Consider the following 22823-nt stretch of genomic DNA (forward strand, 5'->3'; position numbering starts at 1 on the left):
GCCTCCCAAAGTGCTGGGATTACAGGCTTGAGCCACCGCGCCCGGCCTTTTTTAATATTTAAATTTTTTATATCTTTTTTTTTTATGTTTTACCTTTCCTGTGGTGCTGATAATATTTGGATTTGGATGTGGCACAGATTATTCTTTGCTGCAAACTTCTCCACCCCACCTTGTCCCTGCAAACATTTGCTTATTCACTGTATTTGCTCGGGTTTCCTCTGTCTCGGTGCTGGCTGCTTTTCTTTCACAGTCTTATTTGCTGGTTGCTTCTTTTCTCCAGACTTTTCAATGATAGGGCATGTCACCAGCCTTCTTAGATCTCATCCTGCCCCAAAGAAGTATTCTCTGTTTCCTTATTCTGTACCTCCTACCCCCACTGGAACAGAAGCCTTCAAGATCAGAGGCTTGTATGTAACGAGGCATATTAGCCATGCCTGATACCTAATATAGGTTTAATTTCATAATGGGCACTCATCAGGTATTTACTGATTTCCTGATCTTTTCTTGGGAGTACTTAACTTTCCTGTTCTGATTTTCATGGATTATCTCCTTCAATCCTTACGTCATTCTTTGTATTCTTAGGCTTTTTTTTTTTTTTTTAGTTTTTTTTTTTTTTTTTAAACACAGAAACAAACCAAGGGTTAGAATAGTTGAGTTTTTTATCCAAAGTCTCACATATAATTAAGTCACATAACTCAGACACAGCCTATGCACTTTTGACCCCTAGGTTATATTGGGACAAGTACCTTCATTCAGGGTACCCTTAAAATACCTAGAGTTTTAATACTGTTGAGATGTCTGATTGTTCTGGTTCAGGTATAACAATCTGCTTAAATTCGAATTTGTAAACTGACTAGACTAAGGAAGGGGAATGTATGTATTAATATGTAAGCATACATAGTTATTATAGATGAATATTAGCTTCCCAGCAAGTATATCAGTCTGTTCCAATAATAACATGTACAAGTGAGAATCAATATGAAGTCTTGGGCCAGCCGCAGTGGCCCACACATGTAATCCCAGCACTTTGGGAGGCTGAGACAGGCAGATCACCTGAGGTCAGGAGTTTGAGACCAGCCTGGCTAACATGGTGAAACCCCATCTGTACTAAAAATACAAAAATTAGCCGAGTGTGGTGGTAGGCACCTGTAATCCCAGCTACTTGGGAGGCTGAGGCAGGCAATCGCTTGAATTCAGAGGGTGGAGGTTGCAGTGAGCCAAGATTGTACCACTGCACCCCAGCCTAGGTGAAAGAGTGAAATACCATCTCAAAAAAATAAAGTCTTTTCGTACTAATCCTGTATTAGATGCCTTCTGATGAGTACTTGAAAAATGGAGTTTACTATGATTTTACCTCTTTGGATTTGCTTATTTATTGGAAGGCTTTTTGTTTCACATGCATTTTTTGGCCTTGTTTTAGCTTTTCTAAAAATTTTTTCATCTAGTTTCTGAAACTCTTACCCTTAGGACATCACCAACTCTGATGCTGAACATTTGAAAGAGAGTGAGAAGGTTAGTGATATAATGCTGCAAAAACTGAAGAGTCTCCATCTTAAAAAGAAAAATTTAGATCAAGAGGTACTATATTTATTCTTCATCTAAAAATTATATTATTTTCAGTGAAAAAATCGTTAAAAAGTAGTGAAGAAGTAACTCTTAAAGTGGGAATCATTTTAAACATTATTTTGGGGGACCAGATTGGCTTTACTGTGCCCCTCACTAAAGAGATAAAATGTTCAACATTTGACTTGTTTTATTACTTGTCTCTATTGGAAAATCTCATTCACCTACAAAATATTTAGTATGATAATTTTTTTCATTTTTGCACAGTACTACTGATTCCGGAAGCATAGTTTATTTTGACTTTCTTATCTAGATTTCAAACTTCATCCTTTGGAATAATAGAAACATTGAAAACAATTTTATTTCTCAGGTGGGTGAAGGGTAAGGGCAGAGGTTCTTGGATTTTCTTTAGTTACTCTTTTCTTTTCTTTTCTTTCCTTTCCTTTGCTTTGCTCTTCTTTTGAGACAGAGTCTTGCTCTGTCACCCAGGCTGGAGTTCAATGACGTGATCTCGGCTTGCCGCAACCTCCACCTTCCGTGTTCAAGAGATCCTCCTGCCTCGGCCTCCCAAGTAGCTGGGATTACCAGTGCATGCCACCACATCCAGCTAATTTTTGTATTTTTGTAGAGACAGGGTTTCACCATGTTGACCAGGCTGATGTCAAACTCCTGACCTCAGGTGATCCACCTGCCTTAGCCTCCCAAAGTTCTGGGATTACAGGCGTGAGCCCCCACACCCGGCCTCAATTACTCTTTTCTTAGTGTGGTGGATTAGAGATTGAAAGATAAAATGAAGAGAATTTAATAGGGAAGGTTATAACAGGATGTCAAATTGTACCATTTTGAATATGAGAGGAATGCAGAAATGACAACTTTATCTGGTTAAAGGAATCAAAACAAATTCAAACCTGGAATCTTGGGTCATAACACATTTGGTTATGTAGCACTTGTCTGAACCGATATGTTGCGGAGGTTCCTGGGGAATCTCTCTGCCTCCTAGCCAGCCTGTGGAGGACAGGGCCAAGGTATGAGCGCAGCCATGCAGAGAAACAACTGGCTTCCACTTCTGTAAACAGCTTTCAAAAATAAGCCCAACTGAGGATATTACAAAGAATAACATTTCAGGCTGGGCATAGTTGCTCACGCCTGTAATCCCAGAATTTTGGGAGGCTGAGGCAGGTGGATGGTCTGAGCCCAGGGGTTTGAGACCAGCCTGGACAACGTGGGGAAACTCTGTCTCTACAAAAAGTACAAAAATTAGCCAGGACAAAGGTGGCACACACCTGTGTCCCAGCTATTCCAGAGGCTGAGGTGTGAGGATCACCTGAGCCCAGGGAGGTCAAGGCTGTAGTGTGGCAAGTCTAAAACCCTGTCTCAAACAAATAACAAAAACAACAAAAAGCAAAAAAAAAAACCTCAAAAATATTTACTTCAGATATTTATATTCTTTTGGTTAATTTCTGTGTAATTACTGAAGTACTGACAGGTGGTATGATGTCTGCAGTTTGATTCAATGAAGGGGGATGGAGGGAAGAGGGCAGTGATTGAGGATATAAATGACATTGACCATTAGCTATTAGTTATTGAAGTTGAATGATAGTTACATGGGGTTCATTAAAGTTTTTTCTCCATTTTCAATATTGAAAAGTTTAGTTTTCTTAATAAAGAATAAAAAAATATTTTGTGCCCCACACTTCACTAATCATTTTGGAGAAGTTTGAATATTGGATATTAAGATTATAATTATACGGAAGGAACAAATAAGAAATGATTATAAATTACACCCAGATTTGGCTAATTTTTTTTTCTTTAAGGAAGAATTTTAATAGCCTGACTGTAACAAAAATTGTATGTTAGGATAACTCCTTGGAGACCCCAAGACCATCCCAGGTTTGATGGGTCGCTGAAGGACTGTGAGTCGTCCTCACTGCTGTGACTTACCACAGCAAAGGGTACAAAGCAAAATCAGCCAAGGGAAAGACACAGGAGCATCATCCAGAGGAAGCGAGACTCAGGCTCCCAAGAGTCCTCATGGAGTTACATGGGATGCATTTCATTCCCCCCAGCAATGAGTTGTAACCACAGATGCAGAAGCGTCAGCTACCAGCGAGGCTTCTTAGAGATCCAATGCCCTAGGTTTTTATCAGGAGCTGTTCACATAAGCACCTTCTGCCTAGTGTGTATCAAAATTCCAGTCCCCTGGAAGGAAAGCAGATGCTCAGCTTAACTGAAATGCTTTGGGCAAGTAGGTTAAGCACCATAAGCCACTTACATCAGAGAATGGTGGAAAACTTCCCACAGCCCCTTTCCAAATGCTACTCAAAGGCAGCTTTGCCAGCAGGCCTCTCTAAGCCTAGGAGTCTTAGACCTGCTGTGTGAATTTTTCCTAATGAGAGCTGTAAAATATATTTTTCATATGTTTTTTGAAGACTAGAGGTTAGACTGTGCCTGGTTTGATTATTTTATTATAAATATTAGAGTATAGTTGTATTTCCTCTCTAAAATACAAAATGTTTCTTTTTTCTTAGCTACTCAAACATAAAGATAGAATCACAACCTTTAGAGAGTTAATTGCTAATGAAAAATCATTTCAAGATCATGCTATTGAGGTGAGCTTAATATTTACTATGTACTGTCTTTAACACAAAAATATACAATTTCAGATATTTATGTTCTTTTGGTAAATTTATTGAAGTCCTTCTAGTTCTAAGTTCTACACTTTTATGATTCCAGCCACTGGTAATCGCTTTGATTTTTAGACTAATAAAGTACTTACTGTCAAGTATTCCAAGGAGTATGAAACTATTGAAAGTGAGAGGAAATATATTTAATCTCAGGTCACAGACTGTGATTCAGATGAAGCCAAGAGTGTCCGAGATGTACCTACCTTGCTGGGAGCCAAACTGGATAAGTACCACATTCTAAATGAGGAGCTTGATTTCCTGGTAAGGAAGACTTTTTGTTGTCTTGCTATTATTTTTATACACCACATTATTTTACTAACAAGTTTAAGAAATTATCATCCTTCAAAAAATTGGCCTTATTAAAATGGCCACACACTGGCATTACCCACAAGAATATAGAATTGAAGTTTGCATTTTTGGATTTTGAAACTTTAAATATTGTTCTACCTCATTTCTGTTTAACCAGATTTATTTCTTTCCAAATGCATAAATTAAAAAATGTGTGCTGTTTTTTCATAGTAGATGAAGTACACTTAATACTGTTGCATATGCTGCAGTATAGCTGTGTACAACAACTGTGTTTAAGGTGTGCTTTAGGAACTAACACTCATAGTTTACTTTAGATGGCATTGTAAAGATAAAGGCAGATAAAATAGGAAAAATATGTTAGAAGAAGATGAAAATGTGATCTTAGACTCTAGATAGTTACAGACCAATTCAGGAATTCAGTTGGATCTTGTAAAATGAAAATGACTCATTAACATAATGAATTTTTATAGGAGTTAATTAGCTAAGTCTACCATCATATTTTTTAAATTATTAAAAAGCAGCATTCTCTACTAAATTCATTAGATATATATTCTCCTTTAATAGTAAAGAAAGTGTCTAATAATGTGAAGGTTCCAAGCTTTCCTCTTTTCTAATTTTTTTTTCATTTAAGAAGCAATTACTGACTTCCCAGAAAAGATTAAACAAGCTAATCACTAAGGAGATAGTGAAACAAAACATAAAACCTGCCGGGCGCGGTGGCTCAAGCCTGTAATCCCAGCACTTTGGGAGGCCGAGGCGGGTGGATCACGAGGTCAAGAGATCGAGACCATCCTGGTCAACACGGTGAAACCCCGTCTCTACTAAAAATACAAAAAATTAGCTGGGCATGGTGGCGTGTGCCTGTAATCCCAGCTACTCAGGAGGTTGAGGCAGGAGAATTGCCTGAACCCAGGAGGCGGAGGTTGCGGTGAGCCGAGATCGCGCCATTGCACTCCAGCCTGGGTAACAAGGGCGAAACTCCGTCCCCCCCAAAAAAAAAAAAAAAAAAAAAAAAAACCATAAAACCTGCTACTAAGGAATCTAGAAAAGAAATATTAAGAAATTATTGTTTATTTTAATAGATGTGATAGTGGTATCATTGCGTTTTAAAATCCTTATCTGTTAGTATTACATTTGTTTGATTTTTGAGACAGAATCTCCCTCTATTGCCCTGGCTGGAGTGCAGTGGCACAATCTTGGCTCACTGCAACCTCTGCCCCTCAGGTTCAAGTGATTCTCCTGCGTCAGACTCCTAAGCAGCTGAAATTATAGGCACCCACCACCATGCTTAGCTAATTTTTTGTATTTTTTAGTAGAGGCAGGGTTTCAGGTTAGTCAAGAACTCCTGAGCTCAGGTGATCTGCCCACCTCAGCCTCCCAAAGTGCTGGAATTACAGGTGTGAGCCACCACACCCAGCCTGTTAGTTATTACATTTCGAAAAGTATTTATGAATGAATTAATATGATGACAAGGTTTGCTTTAAAGGACTCCAGTAGAACAAAAAGCTGGCATAGTAGGGATAGAAAATGTGGATAATTGTTGAAGTTATGTGATAGAAATATGGAGGTTCATTATGTTATTCTTTAGACTTGTGTGAAAAATTTCAAGACAAAAAGGGTTTTGTACATTTTATAGTTTGCCAGCCTCTCTGCCATTGACCAGCCTCCTAAGGAAGAGACTAGAGTCATCACTAGAACTTGGATCACACAGGTGGAAGGGCTGTCCAGCCAGATGGAATCTGACATCTTTAGTTTACATAGGAAGATGTCAACCTTACCATCTGTTTTCTTGTTCTCTAAAGCATCCTGGCATTTTACAGTAGTCCTTCTAATACTCTGACCCTATTCCTCATCTTCCTGGTTCTGATGTTCCTAATTTTCATTCTAAAGCAAGGTGTGGGAAACAATGTTTGCGCTACGGAACCTTGCTGAAGGATATCACATCAATCTATTTCCTGACCAGGTCTTAGCAAGAGCTTTTTTAAGAGCTCCTGCATCTCTGAAGGATTATCTTTGCAGTTTTTTCATTCCTCTAGTAGTAATCCTCAGTTTCAAAAAATACATTTTATATCTTGCTGAAATATTTATGTACAAAAAAGCACATTTTACATCTTGATGAAATATTTACATGCAGTCATACACAGCTGAAACATTGGGTTTTTAAATTCTGTTTTGTTCTGTTCTATTTCATTTTTTTATGTTGGTCATAAATTCATTTTTCTGCTTAAGAAAGAGTCATAACCTGAATCATGTTCATGATATGAAAGCTGCTGCTTGGAACACACTATCTTGGCCCTCGCATGGTTGCTTTTACTGAGTTGTGCTTTGGTGTCTACCTTGACATGCTTTCTTTCTAAGTTGGCACTACCAGAATGTAAGACAACCCCATATGAGGAAAGTATGTTAATGTAAGTAGAAGCCTCTTGGGAAACCTTGAATTATGACCTAGATAGAGCTAAATACACTGGCTTTGCCATATGGCCAGGCCACCTGCATCTCAAATCATGGAAGGCCTCAGTGATCCTCATAACAGGTGTGTGGTAGCAGGATAATGGCAGCCCCAAAGATTTCCACACCCTAGTCCCCAGAACATGGCAAAATGGACTTTGCAGATATGATTAAATCAAGGGCATTGCGATGCACGGGTAGATTATCCTGCATTATCAGGGTTGGTCCAATGTAATCACGAGTTCTTAAAAGTAGAGGACCTTTCTCAGACATGTCAGAGGGAGATTTGACTGCTAAAGAATATTCAAAGTACAACACTTGCTGGCTGTGAAGATGAAGGGAGAGAACCTAAGCAAAAGATGTGGGCAGCCTTTAGAAGCTGGAAAGTCTCCCTTATGGCCTCCAGAAAGGAACATAGCCCTGTTGACACTTTGACTTTAACCCAGTGACACCTGTGCCAGATTTCCCACCTACAGAACTGTAAGATAATTACTTTGTGTTGTGTGAAGCCACTAAGTGCGTGATAATTTGTGATAGCAGCAACAGAAAGTAAATACAAGATGTGTTGACCTTAATTTTTTAGTGATTTGGATTTCAGTGCCTCATAATATATTGAAGCAACTTAATATGTTAAAATGTTATTAACTTGAAACTGTGTCCACCAATCCGGGATACAGAGAGGACCAAACCCAGGATATGTTTCTCTGGAGGGCTTATGACTGAGCAGTGTCACCTGGACTGAGTGAGCCTCATTCTGGCTTCTCTGCCTCTTGGTGGCTGTCGTCCACACTGCCCAGGTAGCAGCTCTCCGAGAGGACTTCCTCCTCTACTGTGTCAAATGTCTCTTGCTGTGGGCGTGACCCGACGCGGGCATTCAGCCTCTGCCTAACTCATCCCTGACCTTAGGGCCTACATCTTCAAGGCACTCAGTGATGCCCATCACCACTTCTGTGGGTCTGGGTCTGTGCTCTGTGCTGCAGCACACATGGGCAGGCCACACAGGAAAGGAGGTGCTGAAGAGGTGGCAGAGATAACATCATTAAGATGCAAGTTAAAACCACAGTGAATACCACTGTACCCCTTCTAGAATATCTAAAATTAAAAAGACTGCCTATACCAAAGCTTGGAGAGAATGTGGAGCAAATACAACTCTTATTCGCTACTGGTTGGGATGTAAAATGGTACAGCCACTTTGGAAAACATTTGGCAGTGGCTTTAAAAGTTAAACACACACCTACCATTATTCTACTCCTAGTTTTTTTGTTGTTGTTGTTCTTTTTTGGTTATTGTTCTTAAGAGATAGGTTATTGCTCGGTCACCTAGGCTTAAGTGTAGAGGCATAATCTTGGCTCATTGCAGTCTCCCACCTCACCCTCCAGAATACCTGGAACTACAGGTGCACATCACCAGCCCTAGCCAATGAAAAAAAATTTTATTTTTTTGGTAGAGATGGATTCTTGCTATGTTGCCAGCCTTAAACTCCTGGGCTCAAGCAATCCTCCCCACTCCCAAAGCACTGGGATTATAGGCATGAGACACTGTGCCTCTCCTACTCCAAGATATTTACCTGAGAGAGTGAAAGCATATGTTCATACAAAGATGTATGAGGTCTTTGTAGCTTTATTTATAATAAATAGCCCAAATCAGAAAACAACAAGGATATCCAGGACTTGAATTCAGATCTGGACCAAGCAAACCTAGTAGACATCTATAAAATTCTCCACCCCAAATCCACAGAATATACATTCTACTCAGCACCACATCACACCTACTCTAAAATTGACCACATACTTGGAAGTAAATCACTCTCCAGCAAATGCAAAAAAAAGTAGGTCATGAAGAACTTGCTTTATGTACCTGGGTGCTCCTTTATTGGGTGCATATAAAGTTAGGATCATTAGCTCTTCTTGATGCATTGATCCTTTTACCAATATGTAATGCCTTTCTTTGTCTCTTTTGATCTTTGTTGGTTTAAAGTCCATTTTATCAGAGACTAGGATTGCAACTCTTGCTTTTTTTTGGCTCTCCATTTGCTGGATAAATCTTCCTCCATCCCTTTATTTTGAGCCTATGTGTGTCCTTGCACATGATATGGGTTTCCTGAATACAGTACACTGATGGGTTTTGACTTTTAGTCCAGTTTGCCAGTCTGTGTCTTTTGAATGGGGCATTTAGCCCATTTACATTTAAGGTTAATATTGTTATGTGTGAATTTGATCCTGCCATTTTGATGCTAGCTGGATGTTTTGCCCATTAGTTGTCACATTTTTTTCATTGTGTCATTGGTACGTTTTTGGAGTGGCTGGTACTGGTTGTTCCTTTCCTTGTTTAGTGCTTCTTTCAGGAGCTCTTGTAAGGCAGGCCTGGTGGTGATGAAATCTCTGAGCAATTGCTTGTTCATAAAGGAATTTCTTTCTCCTTCGCTTATGAAGCTTAGCTTGGCTGGATATGAAGTTCTAGGTTGAAAGTTCTTTTCTTTAAGGATGTTGAATACTGGCCCCCAGTCTCTTCTGGCTTGTAGGTTTCTGCTGAGAGATCTGCCGTGAGTCTGATGGGCTTCCCTTTGTGGGTAACCCGAACTTTCTCTCTGGCTGCCCTTAACATTTTTTCCCTGATTTCAACCCTGGTGAATCTGACGATTATGTGCCTTGGGGTTGCTCTTCTTGAGGCATATCTTTGTGGTGTTCTCTGTATTTCCTGGACTTGAATGGTGGCCTGGCTTGCTAGGTTGGGGAAGTTCTTCTGGATAATATCCTGAAGAGTGTTTTCCAGCTTGGATTCATTTTCTCAGTAACATTCAGGTACACCCATCAAGCATAGATTAGGTCTTTTCACATAATCCCATATTTCTTGGAGGCTTTGTTGGTTTCTTTTTACTCTTTTTTCTCTATTCTTGTCTTCTTGTTTTATTTCAATGAGTTAATCGTCAGTCTCTGATATCCTTTCTTCTGCTTGGTCGATTCAGCTATTGAAACTTGTGTATGCTTCACGAAGTTCTTGTGCTGTGTTTTTCAGTTCCATCAAGTCATTTATATTCTTCTCTAAGCTGTTTATCCTAGTTAGTATCTCATATAACCTTTTTTCTAGGTTCTTAGTTTCTTTGCATTGGGTTAGCACATGTTCTTTTAGCCCTGAGAAGTTTATTACCCACCTTCTGAAACCTGTTTCTGTCAATTCATCAGATTCATTCTCCATCTGTCTTTGATCCCTAGCTGGTGAGGAGTTGTGATCCTTTGGAGGAGGAGAGGCATTCTGGTTTTTCATGTTTTCATCCTTTTTGCGCTGGTTTCTCCCCATCTTTGTGGATTTATCTACCTGTGGTGTTTGTAGTTGGTGACTTTTGGATGGAGTCTCCGAGTGGGTGTCCTTTTTGTTGATGATGAAGTGTTGTCTTTCTGTTTCTTAGTTTTCCTTCTAACAGGCAGGCCCCTCTGCTGCAGGACTGCTGGATGTCCACTCCAGACCCTGCTTGCCTGGGGATCACCCATGGGGGCTGCAGAACAGTAAGGGTTGCGGCCGGTTTCTTCTTCTGTTATCTTTGTCCTGGAAGGATACCTGCCAGATGTCAGTCTGAGCTCTCCTTTATGAGGTGTCTCTTTGGGTATAAGGGGTCGGAGAGCTGCTTGAGGAGACAGTATGTCCCTTATAGGAGCTCAAGTGCTATGCTGGGAGCTCCGTTGTTCTGTGCAGAGCTGTGGGCAGGTACTTTTAAGTCTGCTGCTGCTGAACTCATAACTGCCTCTTTTCCCAGGTGCTCTGCCCTAGGCAGATCAGCTTTATTTATAAGTTCCTGTTGTGCTGCTGCCCTTTTTCATAGATGCCCTGCCCTGCATGGAGTGGTCTAGTCACAGTCTGCCAGCAGGGTTGTTGCTGAGCTGCCACAGGCTCTGCCCCGCTGCTGTGTGAACTGCCTTGGCAATGGTGGTCACCCTTCCCCCCGCTGAGCTGGACTATCCTGTGTCCAGCTGTGCTTGCTGCAAAACTCTCAATCCAGAACATTTCAGATTGCTTGTTTTGTGGGGGTGTTATTCGCTAAGCCACGTTGCTTGTCTCCCTGTCTCTGCCCACTCCCTTTCAGTTGAATGGGTGGCTTTATCTCCCAGGCATTCCAGGTGCCAGTTGAAACCATGCCCAGATTTGTGTGAGCTTCCATGAGCCAACCCAGCACCAGCTGAAACCGCCATGCTGAAAACTCATGGCGCTTTTTGGCCCGGGATTCTCCTGGTCTGTGGGCAGTGAAAATTTGTTTGGAAATGTGGTGGGCACTCACCCTCCGTGTTTTTCTTGCTGGGAACTGCACTCCAGAGCTGTTCCTATTCGGCCACCTTGAATCCCCCCCCTGCTATTCTTTCTTTAATCCGAGGTTAGCAAGTTTTAAAAAATCAATCTGCAGCTTTAAAGGGTTGTTACTTTGATCTTGAACGCTATTAAGGAATTAAAAGTGTGCTATGAAGTCTGTAATGAAAAGCAGGAACTGAGAAGGAATTCCACATTGCTTCAGTCAAGTGCCATGAAGCATATGAAGCCAAGAGTAGAACTCCCCACTCCAGTGAGGACATGCAATGAGAAGAGCCAACATTAATAGCTGAGAAATATGGATTTTAGCATTTTCTACCTCAAAAATCTTTTAAATGCTCTTCACTTTGGTTCCAACTGTTAAATTGAGGTAATAATAACTGCATTAAGTACCTTAAATAATGTATGTTGTTAGAGAAGTAGGACCACTGATTTGATATTGTCCTCATTAATTTATTCATATAAGAGAAAGAAAGTTGCTATTTCTGCTGCAAATTTGCCCTGCCATTGATTCCTCTAGGGTTCTTCACGACAGACACATAAGTGTATTTAAAACATTAGGCCAGGTACAGTGGCTCACGCCTGTAATCCCAGCATTTTGAGAGGCTGAGGTGGGAGTCTTACCTAAGGCCAGGAGTTCAAGACCAGCCTGGCCAACATGGTGAAACCCCCGTCTCTACTAAAAATACAAAAATTAGCCAGTCATCATGGCATGCACCTGTAATACCATCTACTCAGGAGGCTGAGGCAGGAGAATCTCTTGAACCTAAGAGGTGGAGGTTGCAGTGAGCTGAGACTGCTCCACTGTACTCCAGCCTGAGGAACAGAGCGAGACTCCATCTCAAAAAAATAAATAAAATAAAACATTAGATGATTGAAAGTCATTTAACATTGTTATTTCATGGAAAAATTTCTAATTTTTCTTCTATAACTTCTTTGAAAATTAAGGTAACTGCTAGGGGAACTTGTGAATACCATTTCCTGATAATTTTAGATGTCACATAATTTTTCACTTTTAATGGCTTTCTTACAAAGAAAAATTGGACCATAGGTCAGAACATGAACTGCATTAAGCCAAACCTTTGTTTTTTTTTGTTTTTTTTTGGGACGGGGTCTTGCTCTATCGCCAGGCTGGAGTATAGTGACGCCGTCTCTGCTCACTGCAACTTCCGCCTCCTGGGTTCAAGCGATTCTTCCGCCTCAGCCTCCCGAGTAGCTGGGACCACAGGCACGTGCCACCATGCCCGGCTATTTTTTTGTATTTTTAGTAGAGACAGGGTTTCACCATGTTGCCCAGGATGGTCTCGATCTCTTGACCTCATGATCCACCCGCCTCAGCCTCCCAAAGTGCTGGGATTACAGGCAGGAGCCACTGCGCCCAGCCCCTAAGCTGAACCTTTTTAAAAACTTGCAGTCATTTATACAAGGGAGAGTATTTCTCAAACTTGAAAACATCAGTGCTTTACTTCATATGGAATCAAATATGTCTATGCATTGGCTATATATGGTAAGACAAGAAATAAGATTCGGGGCTGAAAATATTTGTATGTACCAATAGGTGTTCAGTTACTTGAAAAGCTTTTTATAGTATAAAGAGAAAAGGTAAAACCCCATTATAATTTTTGTTTATCTGTTTTAAGTGGAATCTAACCATTATCTGGTTCATAGCATCTCATACTTCACCTGTGGTATGACTCGGTTTAGGAGAATACTGGAATAAAGTGTTGCTCACTTTTCTCATTTGTTCTTGGCATCCATATGTAGCTTTCACAGCAGGTTCCAGGTTAGTATTTTTACTGATGTTTCTCCATAGATCACAAAATTGGGACATCTCCTAAAGTCAAAAGAAAACCACTGCAACAGACTCATTGAAGAAAATGACAAGTATCAAAGACATTTAGGCAACTTAATAAATAAGGTACATACTTTTTTTCTTTTGTTTTTTGAGACAAGATCTCACTCTGTTACCTAGGCTGAAGTACAGTGCAGTGCAGTCATAGCTCACTGCAGCCTCCACCCCTGGGCTCAAGCAAGCCTCCTGCCGCAGTCTCCTGAGTAGCTGGGATTACAGGCATGTACCATCACACCTGGCTAATTTTTTTTATTATTTTTTGTAGAGATGTGGTATCAGTATATTGCCTAGGCTGGTCTCAACCTCCTGGTCTCAAGCATTCCTCCTGCCTCAGCCTCCCAAAGTCCTAGGATTGCAGGCCTGAGACACTGATCCTGGCCTGGTACAGAATGTCTTACAGAAATATTTGTGCCTTTTAAAAACTATGCCAAATATTAATAGAATTTTAGAGCTAAAAAGGGTCTGTGGGATGATGTAGCACATTTATATTGATCCCTTTTACTTCATAATGACATTATAAAACACCCCCACTATCCTTTTAGCTGAAAGCTATCAAAGATTGTCGTGTGTGTCTATCCACTCTGCTCTTGGCAATTTAAAATCTGAGTATTGCTACTCCACTTTCAGGATAATTCTAAATCTTGCCAACTTAGTGTTCTAGTTTACCTTATTAAAACGGCATTAACTTTGACCAAATAAACTATAACCCTTAGTTGATGAATATAGTACTTATTTGGAAGACAACTGGATTATAGTTGACTCACTACTGTTGTCCATTTTTTGGCACTTCACATTTTCTGCATGATGAATGGGCATGCTATAATTCTTTTTTTCATATTCCTGATTTCAAAATATAAGGAAGGTGTTTTGCCTATTGTGAAACTTTCATTAATAGTCAAATAATTAAGCTTCAACTTATAGTAATAAAAAAGGGAAAAAATCAAAACTTTAGAATGAAAAATAATTAGTTTCGCTTATTTTTTTCAAGGTTACATCATATGAAGAAATCATTGAATGTGCTGACCAAAGGCTCGCAATATCCCATTCCCAGATTGCACAGTAAGTTGAAAAAAAAAAAGAATCTTTAATTTTCTGGACATTTACTAATATCTTATTCTCTGGATTCTAAATTCTTTTTTTCAGACTCCTAGAAAGAAGAAAAATGTACAGTTTTATGAATTAAGATTGTTCCTTATTAATATAGCTGGACTGCTTAATGTCTAGACTACTTGAACAGTTAAGCAACCAGATTTTCATCTAAGTTTCTCAGAGTTCCTTTGATTTAAAGGGGTAATGAAGGAATTAATAAGAAACATTCAAAAATTTTAGAGGACATTATCATAGTATTCAAGTAAAATCTTGCAGTGCTTAGAATTTACTCATAAAAAGTTACTGAATGCACACCAAATTAAACGTATTCATACATATATCAAGAAGGAAATAAACTCATGAGAATGAGATTCAGCATGAAACACTGCAAAATTTGTGTTTTTAAATTCTGCATAGTTCTTACTTATTCATTATCCTCCTTTCTAATATGCTGCTTCTTCCGTCTTTCCCCCAATTTCATTTATGCTCTGCTGGTTATCGCTGGAGCTTAACAAAAGATCTAATGTTAATATGAGCTTTCTATAAGCCTGACTCATCCAAAATAATTTAAACTGCACGCATTTGTATCTTAGAAAGTTTGCTTTTGGTTTTCACAGTTGTTTCTCAGCAGAACAAATGACAAAACTAATACAGGCAAATTTTAAATTTGAAGAGGGAAGAGGATATTGTATACTCAGGAGATGTAAAATTTGATTCCTCTTCAGCTTATAACCAAGGAAATTCAGCCAACATTCAATAATCACAAGCTAATGAAATATCAAAATTTAAAAACTGATATTTTAAAAATAATATTGAACTATCATTTTGGTCATAATGCTTTGCCTCAGTTATTTTTATTTTTATTTTTTCAATTTTTTTTTCCATAGGTTATTGGGGTACAGGTGATATTTGGTTAGATAAGTTCTTTAGTGATAATTTGTGAGATTTTGGTGTACTCATCACCCAATCAGTATACACGCACCATATTTGTAGTCTTTTATCCCGTGTCCCCCATCCATCCTTCACTTCAAGTCCCCAGAGTCCATTGTATCATTCTTTTTTTTTTTTTTTTTAATTATTTTTGAGACAGAGTGTCGCTCCATCACCCAGGCTGGAGTACAGTGGCGCAATCTCAGCTCACTGCAACCTCTGCTTCCTGGGTTCAAGCAATTATCTACATCAGCCCCTCTAGTAGCTGGGATTACAGGCGAGTGCCACCATACCCAGCTATTTTTTGTATTTTTTAGTAGAGGAAGGGTTTCACCATCTTGGCCAGGCTGGTCTTGATCTTCTGACTCTGTGATCCACCTGCCTCGGCCTCCCAAAGTGCTGGGATTACAGGTATGAGCCACCGTGCCCGACCCTCATTGTATCATTGTGATGCCTTTGTGTCCTCATAGCTTAGCTCCCACATATCAGTAAGAACATAACGATATTTGGTTTTTCATTCCTGAGTTAATTTACTTAGAATAATAGTCTCCAGTCTCATCCAGATCACTGCAAATGCTGTTGATTCACTCCTTTTTATGTCTGAGTAGTATACCATCATATATATATGTGTATATATATACCACAGTTTCTTTATCCACTTGTTGATTGGTGGGCATTTGGGTTGGTTCCACGATTTCGCAATTGTGAGTTGTGCTGCTGTAAACTTGCGTGTGCAAATATCTTTTTCGTATAATGACTTATTTTCCTCTGGATGGATACCCAGTAGCGGGATTGCTGGATCAAATGGTAGTTGTACTTTTAGTGATTTAAGGAATGTCCACAATGTTTTCCATAGTGGCTGTTCTAGTTTACAATCCCACCAGCAGTGTAGAAGTGTTCCCTGATCACTGCATCCACGCCAACATCTACCGTTTTTTGATTTTTTTATTATGGCCATTCTTGCAGGAATAAAGCAGTATCACATTGTAGTTTCAATTTGCATTTTCCTAATCAGTAGTGCTGTTGAGCATTTTTTCATATGTTTGTTAGCCCATTTTTTGATGAAATTTTTTATTTTTTTCTTACTGATTTGTTTGAGTTCCTTGTAGATTCTGGGTGTTAGACCTTTGTCAGATGTATAGAATGTGAAGATTTTCTCTCACTCTGGGGATTGTCTGTTGACTCTGCTGACTGTTCCTTTTTTCATGCAAAAACTCGTTACTTTAATTAAGTCCCAACTATTTATCTTTGTTTTTATTGCATTGGCTTTTGGGTTCTTGGTCATGAAATCCTTGCCGCTTAGGCTTCAACGTCTAGGAGAGTTTTCCCAATGTTGTCTTCTAGAATTTTTTATAGTTTCAGCTCTTAGATTTAAGTCCTTAATCCATTTTGAGTTGACTTTTATATAAGGTGAGAGATGAAGATCCAGTTTCATTCTCCTACATGTGGCTAGCCAGTAATCCCAGCATCATTTGTTGAAAAGGGTGTCCTTTCCCCACTTCATGTTTTTGTTTGCTTTGTTGAAGATCAGTTGGCTGTGAGTATTTGTGTTTATTTATGGGTTTTCTGTTCTGTTTCATTGGTCTGTGTGCCTATTTTTATACTGGTACCATGCCGTTTTGGTGACTATGGCTATAGAGTATAGTTTGAAATCAGGTAGGGTGATCCCTCCGGATTTGTTCTTTTTGCTTAGTCTTGCTTTGATTATGTGGGCTCTTTTTTTATTCCATATGCATTTTAGAATTGTTTTTCTAATTCTGTGAAGAATGATAGTAGTGTTTGATGGGGACTGCATTGAACTGGTAGATTGCTTTTGGCAGTATGGTTATTTTTACAATATTGATTCTGCCCATCCATAAGCATGGAATATGTTTCCATTTGTTTGTGTCATCTATGATTTCTTTCAGCAGTGTTTTGTAGTTTTCCCTGTAGAGGTCTTTCTACTCCTTGGTTAGATGGTTTTTGTTTGTTTTTTGCAGCTATTGTAAAAGGGCTTGAGTTATTGATTTGATTCTCCACTTGGTCACTATTGGTGTATAGAACTACTGATTTGTGTACATTTATCTGGTATCAGAAAACTTGCATATGTTAAACCATCCCTGCATCCCTAGTGCGAAACCCACTTGATCATGGTGGATTATCTTTTTGATATGTTGTTGGATTTAGTTAGCTAGTATTTTGTTAAGGATTTTAGCATCCATGTTCATCAAGTGTATCAGTCTGTAGTTTCCTTTTTTGGTTATGTTCTTTCCTGGTTTGGGTATTAGGGTGATGCTGGCTTTGTAGAATGAATTATGGAGGGTTCTCTCTTCCTCTGTCTTGTGGAATAGTGTCAGAAGGATTGGTGCCAATTCTTCTTTGAATGTCTAGTAGAATTCTGCTGTGAACCCCTCTGGTCCTGGACTTTTTCCATTGGTAATTGTTTAATTACCATTTCGATCTCGCTGCTTGTTATTGGTCTGTTCAGGGTATCTGATTCTTCCTGATTTAAGCTAGGACTGTTGTAATTTTCCAGGAATTTATCCATCTATTCTAGGTTTTCTAGTTTATGTGTGTAAAGGTGTTCACAGTAGCCTTGAATGATCTTTTGTATTTCAGTGGTGTCAGTTGTGTTGTCTCCTGTTTCATTTCTTAATGAGGTTATTTGGATTTTCTCCCCTTTTTTGTTGGTTAGTGTTGCTAATGGTCTATCAACTTTATCTTTTCAAAACAGCTTTTTCTTTCATTTATCATTTGTATTTTTGTTTGTTTGTTTGTTTGTTTGTTTCAATTTCATTTAGTTCTGCTCTGATCTTGGTTATTCCTTTCTTCTGCAGGGTTTGAGTTTGGTTTGTTCTTCTTTCTCTAGTTCCTTCACCTTAGGCTGTCAGTTTGTGCTCTTTCAGTCTTTTTGATGTAGGTGTTTCGGGCTATAAACTTTCCTTTTATCGCCGCCTTCACTGTGTTCCAGAGGTTTTGATAGGTTCTGTCATTATTGTTGTTCAATTCAAATAATTTTTTAATTTCCATCTTGATTTCATTTTTGACCCAGTGCTCATTCAGGAGCAGGATATTTAATTTCCATGTATTTGCATGGTTTTGAAGGTTCCTTTTGGAGTTGATTTCCAGTTTTATTCCACTATGGTCTAAGAGAGTGCTTGATATAATTTCAATTTTCTTAAATTTATTGAGGCTCATTTTATGGCCTATGATATGGTCTGTCTTGGAGAAAGTTCCATGCATTGTTGAATAGAATCTGTATTCTGTGGTTGTTGGATGAAGTGTTCTGCATATATCTGTTAAGTCCATTTGTTCCAAGGTATAGTTTAAATCCATTGTTTCTTTGTTGACTTTCTGTCCTGATGACCCATCTTGTGCTGTCAGTGGAGTATTGAAGTCCCCCACTATTACTGTGTTGTTGTCTATCTTATTTCTTAGGTCTATTGGTAATTGTTTTATAAATTTGGGAGCTTCAGTGTTAGATGCATATATGTTTAGGATTGTGATATTTTCCTGTTGGACAAGGCCTTTTACCATTATATAATGTTCCTCTTTGTCTCTTTTAACTGCTGTTGCTTTAAAGTGTGTTTTGTCTGATATAAGAATAGCTACCCTTACTCACTTTTGGTGTCCATTTGCATGAAATGCTTTTTCCACCCCTTTACTTTTAAGTTTATATGAGTCTTTATGTGTTAGGCGAGTCTCCTGAAGGCAGCAGATAGTTGGTTACTGAGTTCTTTTTTTCTTTCTTTTGATTTTCTTCTTTTGAGACAGAGTTTCATTCTTATCACCCAGGCTGGAGTGCAACAGCACCATCTTAGCTCACTGCAACTTTGCCTCCCAGGCTCAAGCGATTCTTCTGCCTCAATCTCTTGGGTAGTGGAGATTACAGGCATGCACCACCACACCTGGCTAATTTTGTATTTTTAGTAGAGATGGGTTTTCACTATGTTGACCAGTCTGGTCTTGAACTCCTGACCTCCGGTGATCTACCCATCTTGGCCTCCCAAAGTGCTGGGATTAGAGGCATGAGCCACCATGCCCAGCTGGTGAGTTCTTACCCATTCTGCAGTTCTGTATCTTTTAAGTAGGGCATTTAGGCCGTTTAGATTCAATGACAGTATTGAGATGTGAGGTACCATTGCTTTCATCATGCTATTTGTTGCCTGTGTACCTTGGTTTTTTTGTTTTTTTTGTTTGTTTTTGCTTTTTACATTGTATTTTTGTTTTATAGGTCCTATGTGATTTATGCTTTAAAGAGGTTCTGTTTTGATGTGTTTCCAGGATTTGTTTCAAGATTTAGAGCTCCTTTTAACAGTTCTTGTAGTGGTGGCTTGGTAGTGGCGAATTCTCTCAGCATTTATTTGTCTGAAAATACTGTGTCTTTCCTTTATATATGATGCTTAGTTTCACTAGATACAAAATTCCTGGCTGATAATTGTTTTGTTTGAGGGGGCTGAAGATAGGACCCCAATCACTTCTAACTTGTAGGGTTTCTGATGAGAAATCTGCTGTTAATCTGACAGGTTTTCCTTTATAGGTTTCCTGGTGATTTTGTCTCACAGCTCTTAAGATTCTTTCCTTCATCTTAACTTTAGATAACCTAATGACAGTGTGCCTAGGCAATGATCTTTTTGCGATGAATTTCCCAGGTGTTCTTTGTGCTTCTTGTATTTGGATGTCTAGGTCTCTAGCAAGGCCAGGGAAGTTTTCCTTGATTATACCCCCAAGTATGTTTTCCATACTTTTAGATTTCTCTTCTTTCTAAGGAACACTAATTATTCTTAGGTTTGGTTGACTTCTTTTTCTTTTTTTTTTTTTTTTTTGAAACCCAGTTTTGCTCTTGTTGCCCAGGCTTCAGTGCAATGGTGCATTCTTGGCTCACTGCTGCAACTTCCCCTTCCTGGGTTCAAGTGATTCTCCTGTCTCAGCTTCCCAAGTAGCTATGATTACAGGCATGTGCCACCATGTCCGGCTAATTTTTTGTATTTTTAGTAGAGACAGGGTTTCACCATGTTGGCCAGGATGGTCTTGATCTCTTGACCTCGTGATCCACCCGCCTCGGCCTCCCAAAGTTCTGGGATTACAGGCGTGAGCCACCACGCCCGGCCAGGTTTGGTTGACTTCTAAGCCTCCCAGACTTCTTGGAGGCTTTGTTCATATTTTCTTATTCTATTTTCTTTGTCTTTGTTGGATTGGGTTACTTCAAAGACCTTGTCTTCTAGCTCTGAATTTCTTTCTCCTACTTGTTCAGTTCTATTGCTGAGACTTCCCAGAGCATTTTGCATTTCTCTAAGTGTGTCCAATGTTTCCTGAAGGTTTTCTTGTTTTCTTTAAGCTATCTATTTCCTTGAATATTTCTCCCTTCACTTCTTTTATCATTTTTTGGATTTCCTTGCATTGGGCTTCAGCTTTCTTTAGTGCCTCCCTGATTAGCTTAATAACTAAACTCCTGAATTCTTTTTCAGATAAATCAGAGATTTCTTCTCAGTTTAGATCCACTGCTGGTGAGCCAGTGTGATTTTTGGGGGGGTGTTAAAGAGTCTTGTTTTGTCATATTACTAGAATTGGTTTTCTGGTTCTTTCTCATTTGGGTAGGCTCTGTCAGAGGGAAGGCCTAGGGCTGAAGGCTGTTGTTCAGATTCTTTTGTCCCACGGGATGTTCCCTTGATGTAATACTCTCCTCCTTTTCCTATGGATGTGGGTTCCTATGGGCCAAACTGCGATGATTGTTATCTCTCTTCTGGGTCTAGCCACCCAGCAAGTCTACCTGGCTCCAGGCTTATACTGGGAGTTGTCTGTACAGACTCTTGTGATGTGAACTATCTGTGGATATCAGCACCTGTTCCAATGGAGGTGGCAGTGGGGTAAAATGGACTCTGTGAGGGTTCTTAGCTTTGGTGGTTTAATGTTTTATTTTTGTGCTGGTGGGCCTCCTGCAAGGAGGTGACACTTTCCAGACAGCATCAGCTGTAGTAGTGTGGAGAGGAACCCATGGTGGGCAGGGCCCTAGAACTCCCAAGAATATATGCCCTTTGTCTTCAGCTACCAGGGTGGATAGGGAAGGCCCATCAGGTGGCGGCAGGGCTAGGCATGTCTGAGCTCAGACTCTGCCTGGGTGGGTCTGTCTGCAGCTACTGTGGGGGATGGGGGTAAGAGTCCTAGGTCACTGGAGTTGTGTACCTGGGAGGATTATGGCTGCTTCTGCTGAGTCATGCAAGTTGTCAGGGAAGTGGGGGAAAGCTGCAGTCACAGGCCTCACCCAGCTCCCACACAATCCAAAGAGCCTCTCTCACTCTCACCATGCCCCCTCTACAGCCCCAAGTCTGTTTCCAGGCAGTGGGTGAGCAGGGCTTGAAAACTTGCCCCAGGCTACCTGCCTCCCAACTGTGAAAGAACAGGGCTCTGGTTCTTTTCGTTCCTGTAGAGTCTGCAAACTGGACTCCTGCCCTCCCCCAAGTTCTGGCATAGAGGCTTCTTGCTCAATTCAAATTTTTACCAACTTCAGTTGGAGACTTCCTTCTCCCTGTGGCGTTCCCCGCCCCACACGCCTCTGGCTGCCCTCCCAAAGGGTTCCTGTGGTGCCAAGCAGAAATGGCCTGCTCGGGGACCCAGCAAGCTCTTAAGGCCTTTCCCGCTGCTTCCTCTTCCCCTGTGTTTCGCTCAGCTCTCAAATTGACTCAGCTGCAGGTGAGGTCAGAAACTTCTCTCGCAAACTAGACCTTCATTTTCTTCAGTCGGGGTGTGGGTTTGGAAGAGGAGGGTCTCCCTTTCCCACTCGTAGTTTGGGTACTCACAGTATTTGGGGTGTCTCCTGGCTCCTGGAGGAGCAGTCTGCTTCCTTCAGAGGGTCTGTGGGTGCTCTTGGGATTCCTGATTTATTCTTGCAGTCATTCTGGAGCTAAAATTCATGATGTGAGCCTCCAAACACTGCTCTGTCAGTCCTAGTTGGAGCTGCAATCTAGTCCTGCCTCCCATCCACCATGATGATTGCCGCAGTTGTTTTTAAATTAAAAAATTAATAAGTTCTGCAGGGCTTGGGTGGAAAAAAAAATTTTTTTTAAGTATATTTCAGTTGAGTGGTTGATCCAATTTGTGTTGAAGAAGAGACCATAGGCTTCAGACAACTGAATTCTGTAGGCTTTATCATAAGCATTGTCAACTGTGGCTGCTTATTAGAATTTCCTTCCTTCCTTCCTTCCTTCCTTCCTTCCTTTTTCTCTTTCTTTCTTTTCTTTTTTTTCTTTTCTTTTCTTTCTTTCCTTCTTTCTTTCTTTTCTTTTTTCTTTCTTTTAAACAGGGCCTTGCTCTGTTGCCCAGGCTGGAGTGCAGTGGCACAATCTCAGCCTCCCAGGCTCAAGCAATTCTCCTGCCTCAGCCTCCTGAGTAGCTGGAACCACAGGCATGGGCTACCACACCTGGCTTTTTTTTTTTTTTTTTTAAGACAGGGTTTTGCAATGTTGGCCAGGCTGGTCTTGAATTCCTGGCCTTAAGTGATCCACTCGCCTCAGCCTCCCAAAGTGCTGAGATTACAGTTGTGAGCCACTGTGCCCGGCCAACTTTTTTGTTTTTTGAGACAGGGTCTGGCTCTGTTGCCCAGGCTGGAGTACAGTAGCGCAATCTTGGCTCACTGTAATCTCCATCTCCTGAGCTCAAGTGATGCTCCCACCTCA

The 22823-nt window shown here is 40.2% G+C and overlaps 1 protein-coding gene across 3 annotated transcripts in view; it reads left to right on the top strand.

The window, feature by feature from the left end:
- Positions 1-22823, top strand: part of CAGE1 (cancer antigen 1) — a 54436-nt gene that overhangs the window by 16573 nt on the left and 15040 nt on the right. For 2 of the 3 annotated variants that reach the window (XM_017526748.2, XM_017526745.2), the window contains 5 exons: positions 1468-1578; positions 4092-4172; positions 4401-4508; positions 13114-13218; positions 14141-14211. In XM_017526748.2, coding sequence (XP_017382237.1) covers positions 1468-1578; positions 4092-4172; positions 4401-4508; positions 13114-13218; positions 14141-14211 — 476 coding nt within the window. The remainder of the gene's footprint in view (positions 1-1467; positions 1579-4091; positions 4173-4400; positions 4509-13113; positions 13219-14140; positions 14212-22823) is intronic. The other variant, XM_017526747.2, reaches the window with a different exon arrangement.

Source organism: Cebus imitator, unplaced genomic scaffold (assembly GCF_001604975.1).
Source record: "Cebus imitator isolate Cc_AM_T3 unplaced genomic scaffold, Cebus_imitator-1.0 Scaffold43, whole genome shotgun sequence".
NCBI lineage: Eukaryota > Metazoa > Chordata > Mammalia > Primates > Cebidae > Cebus > Cebus imitator.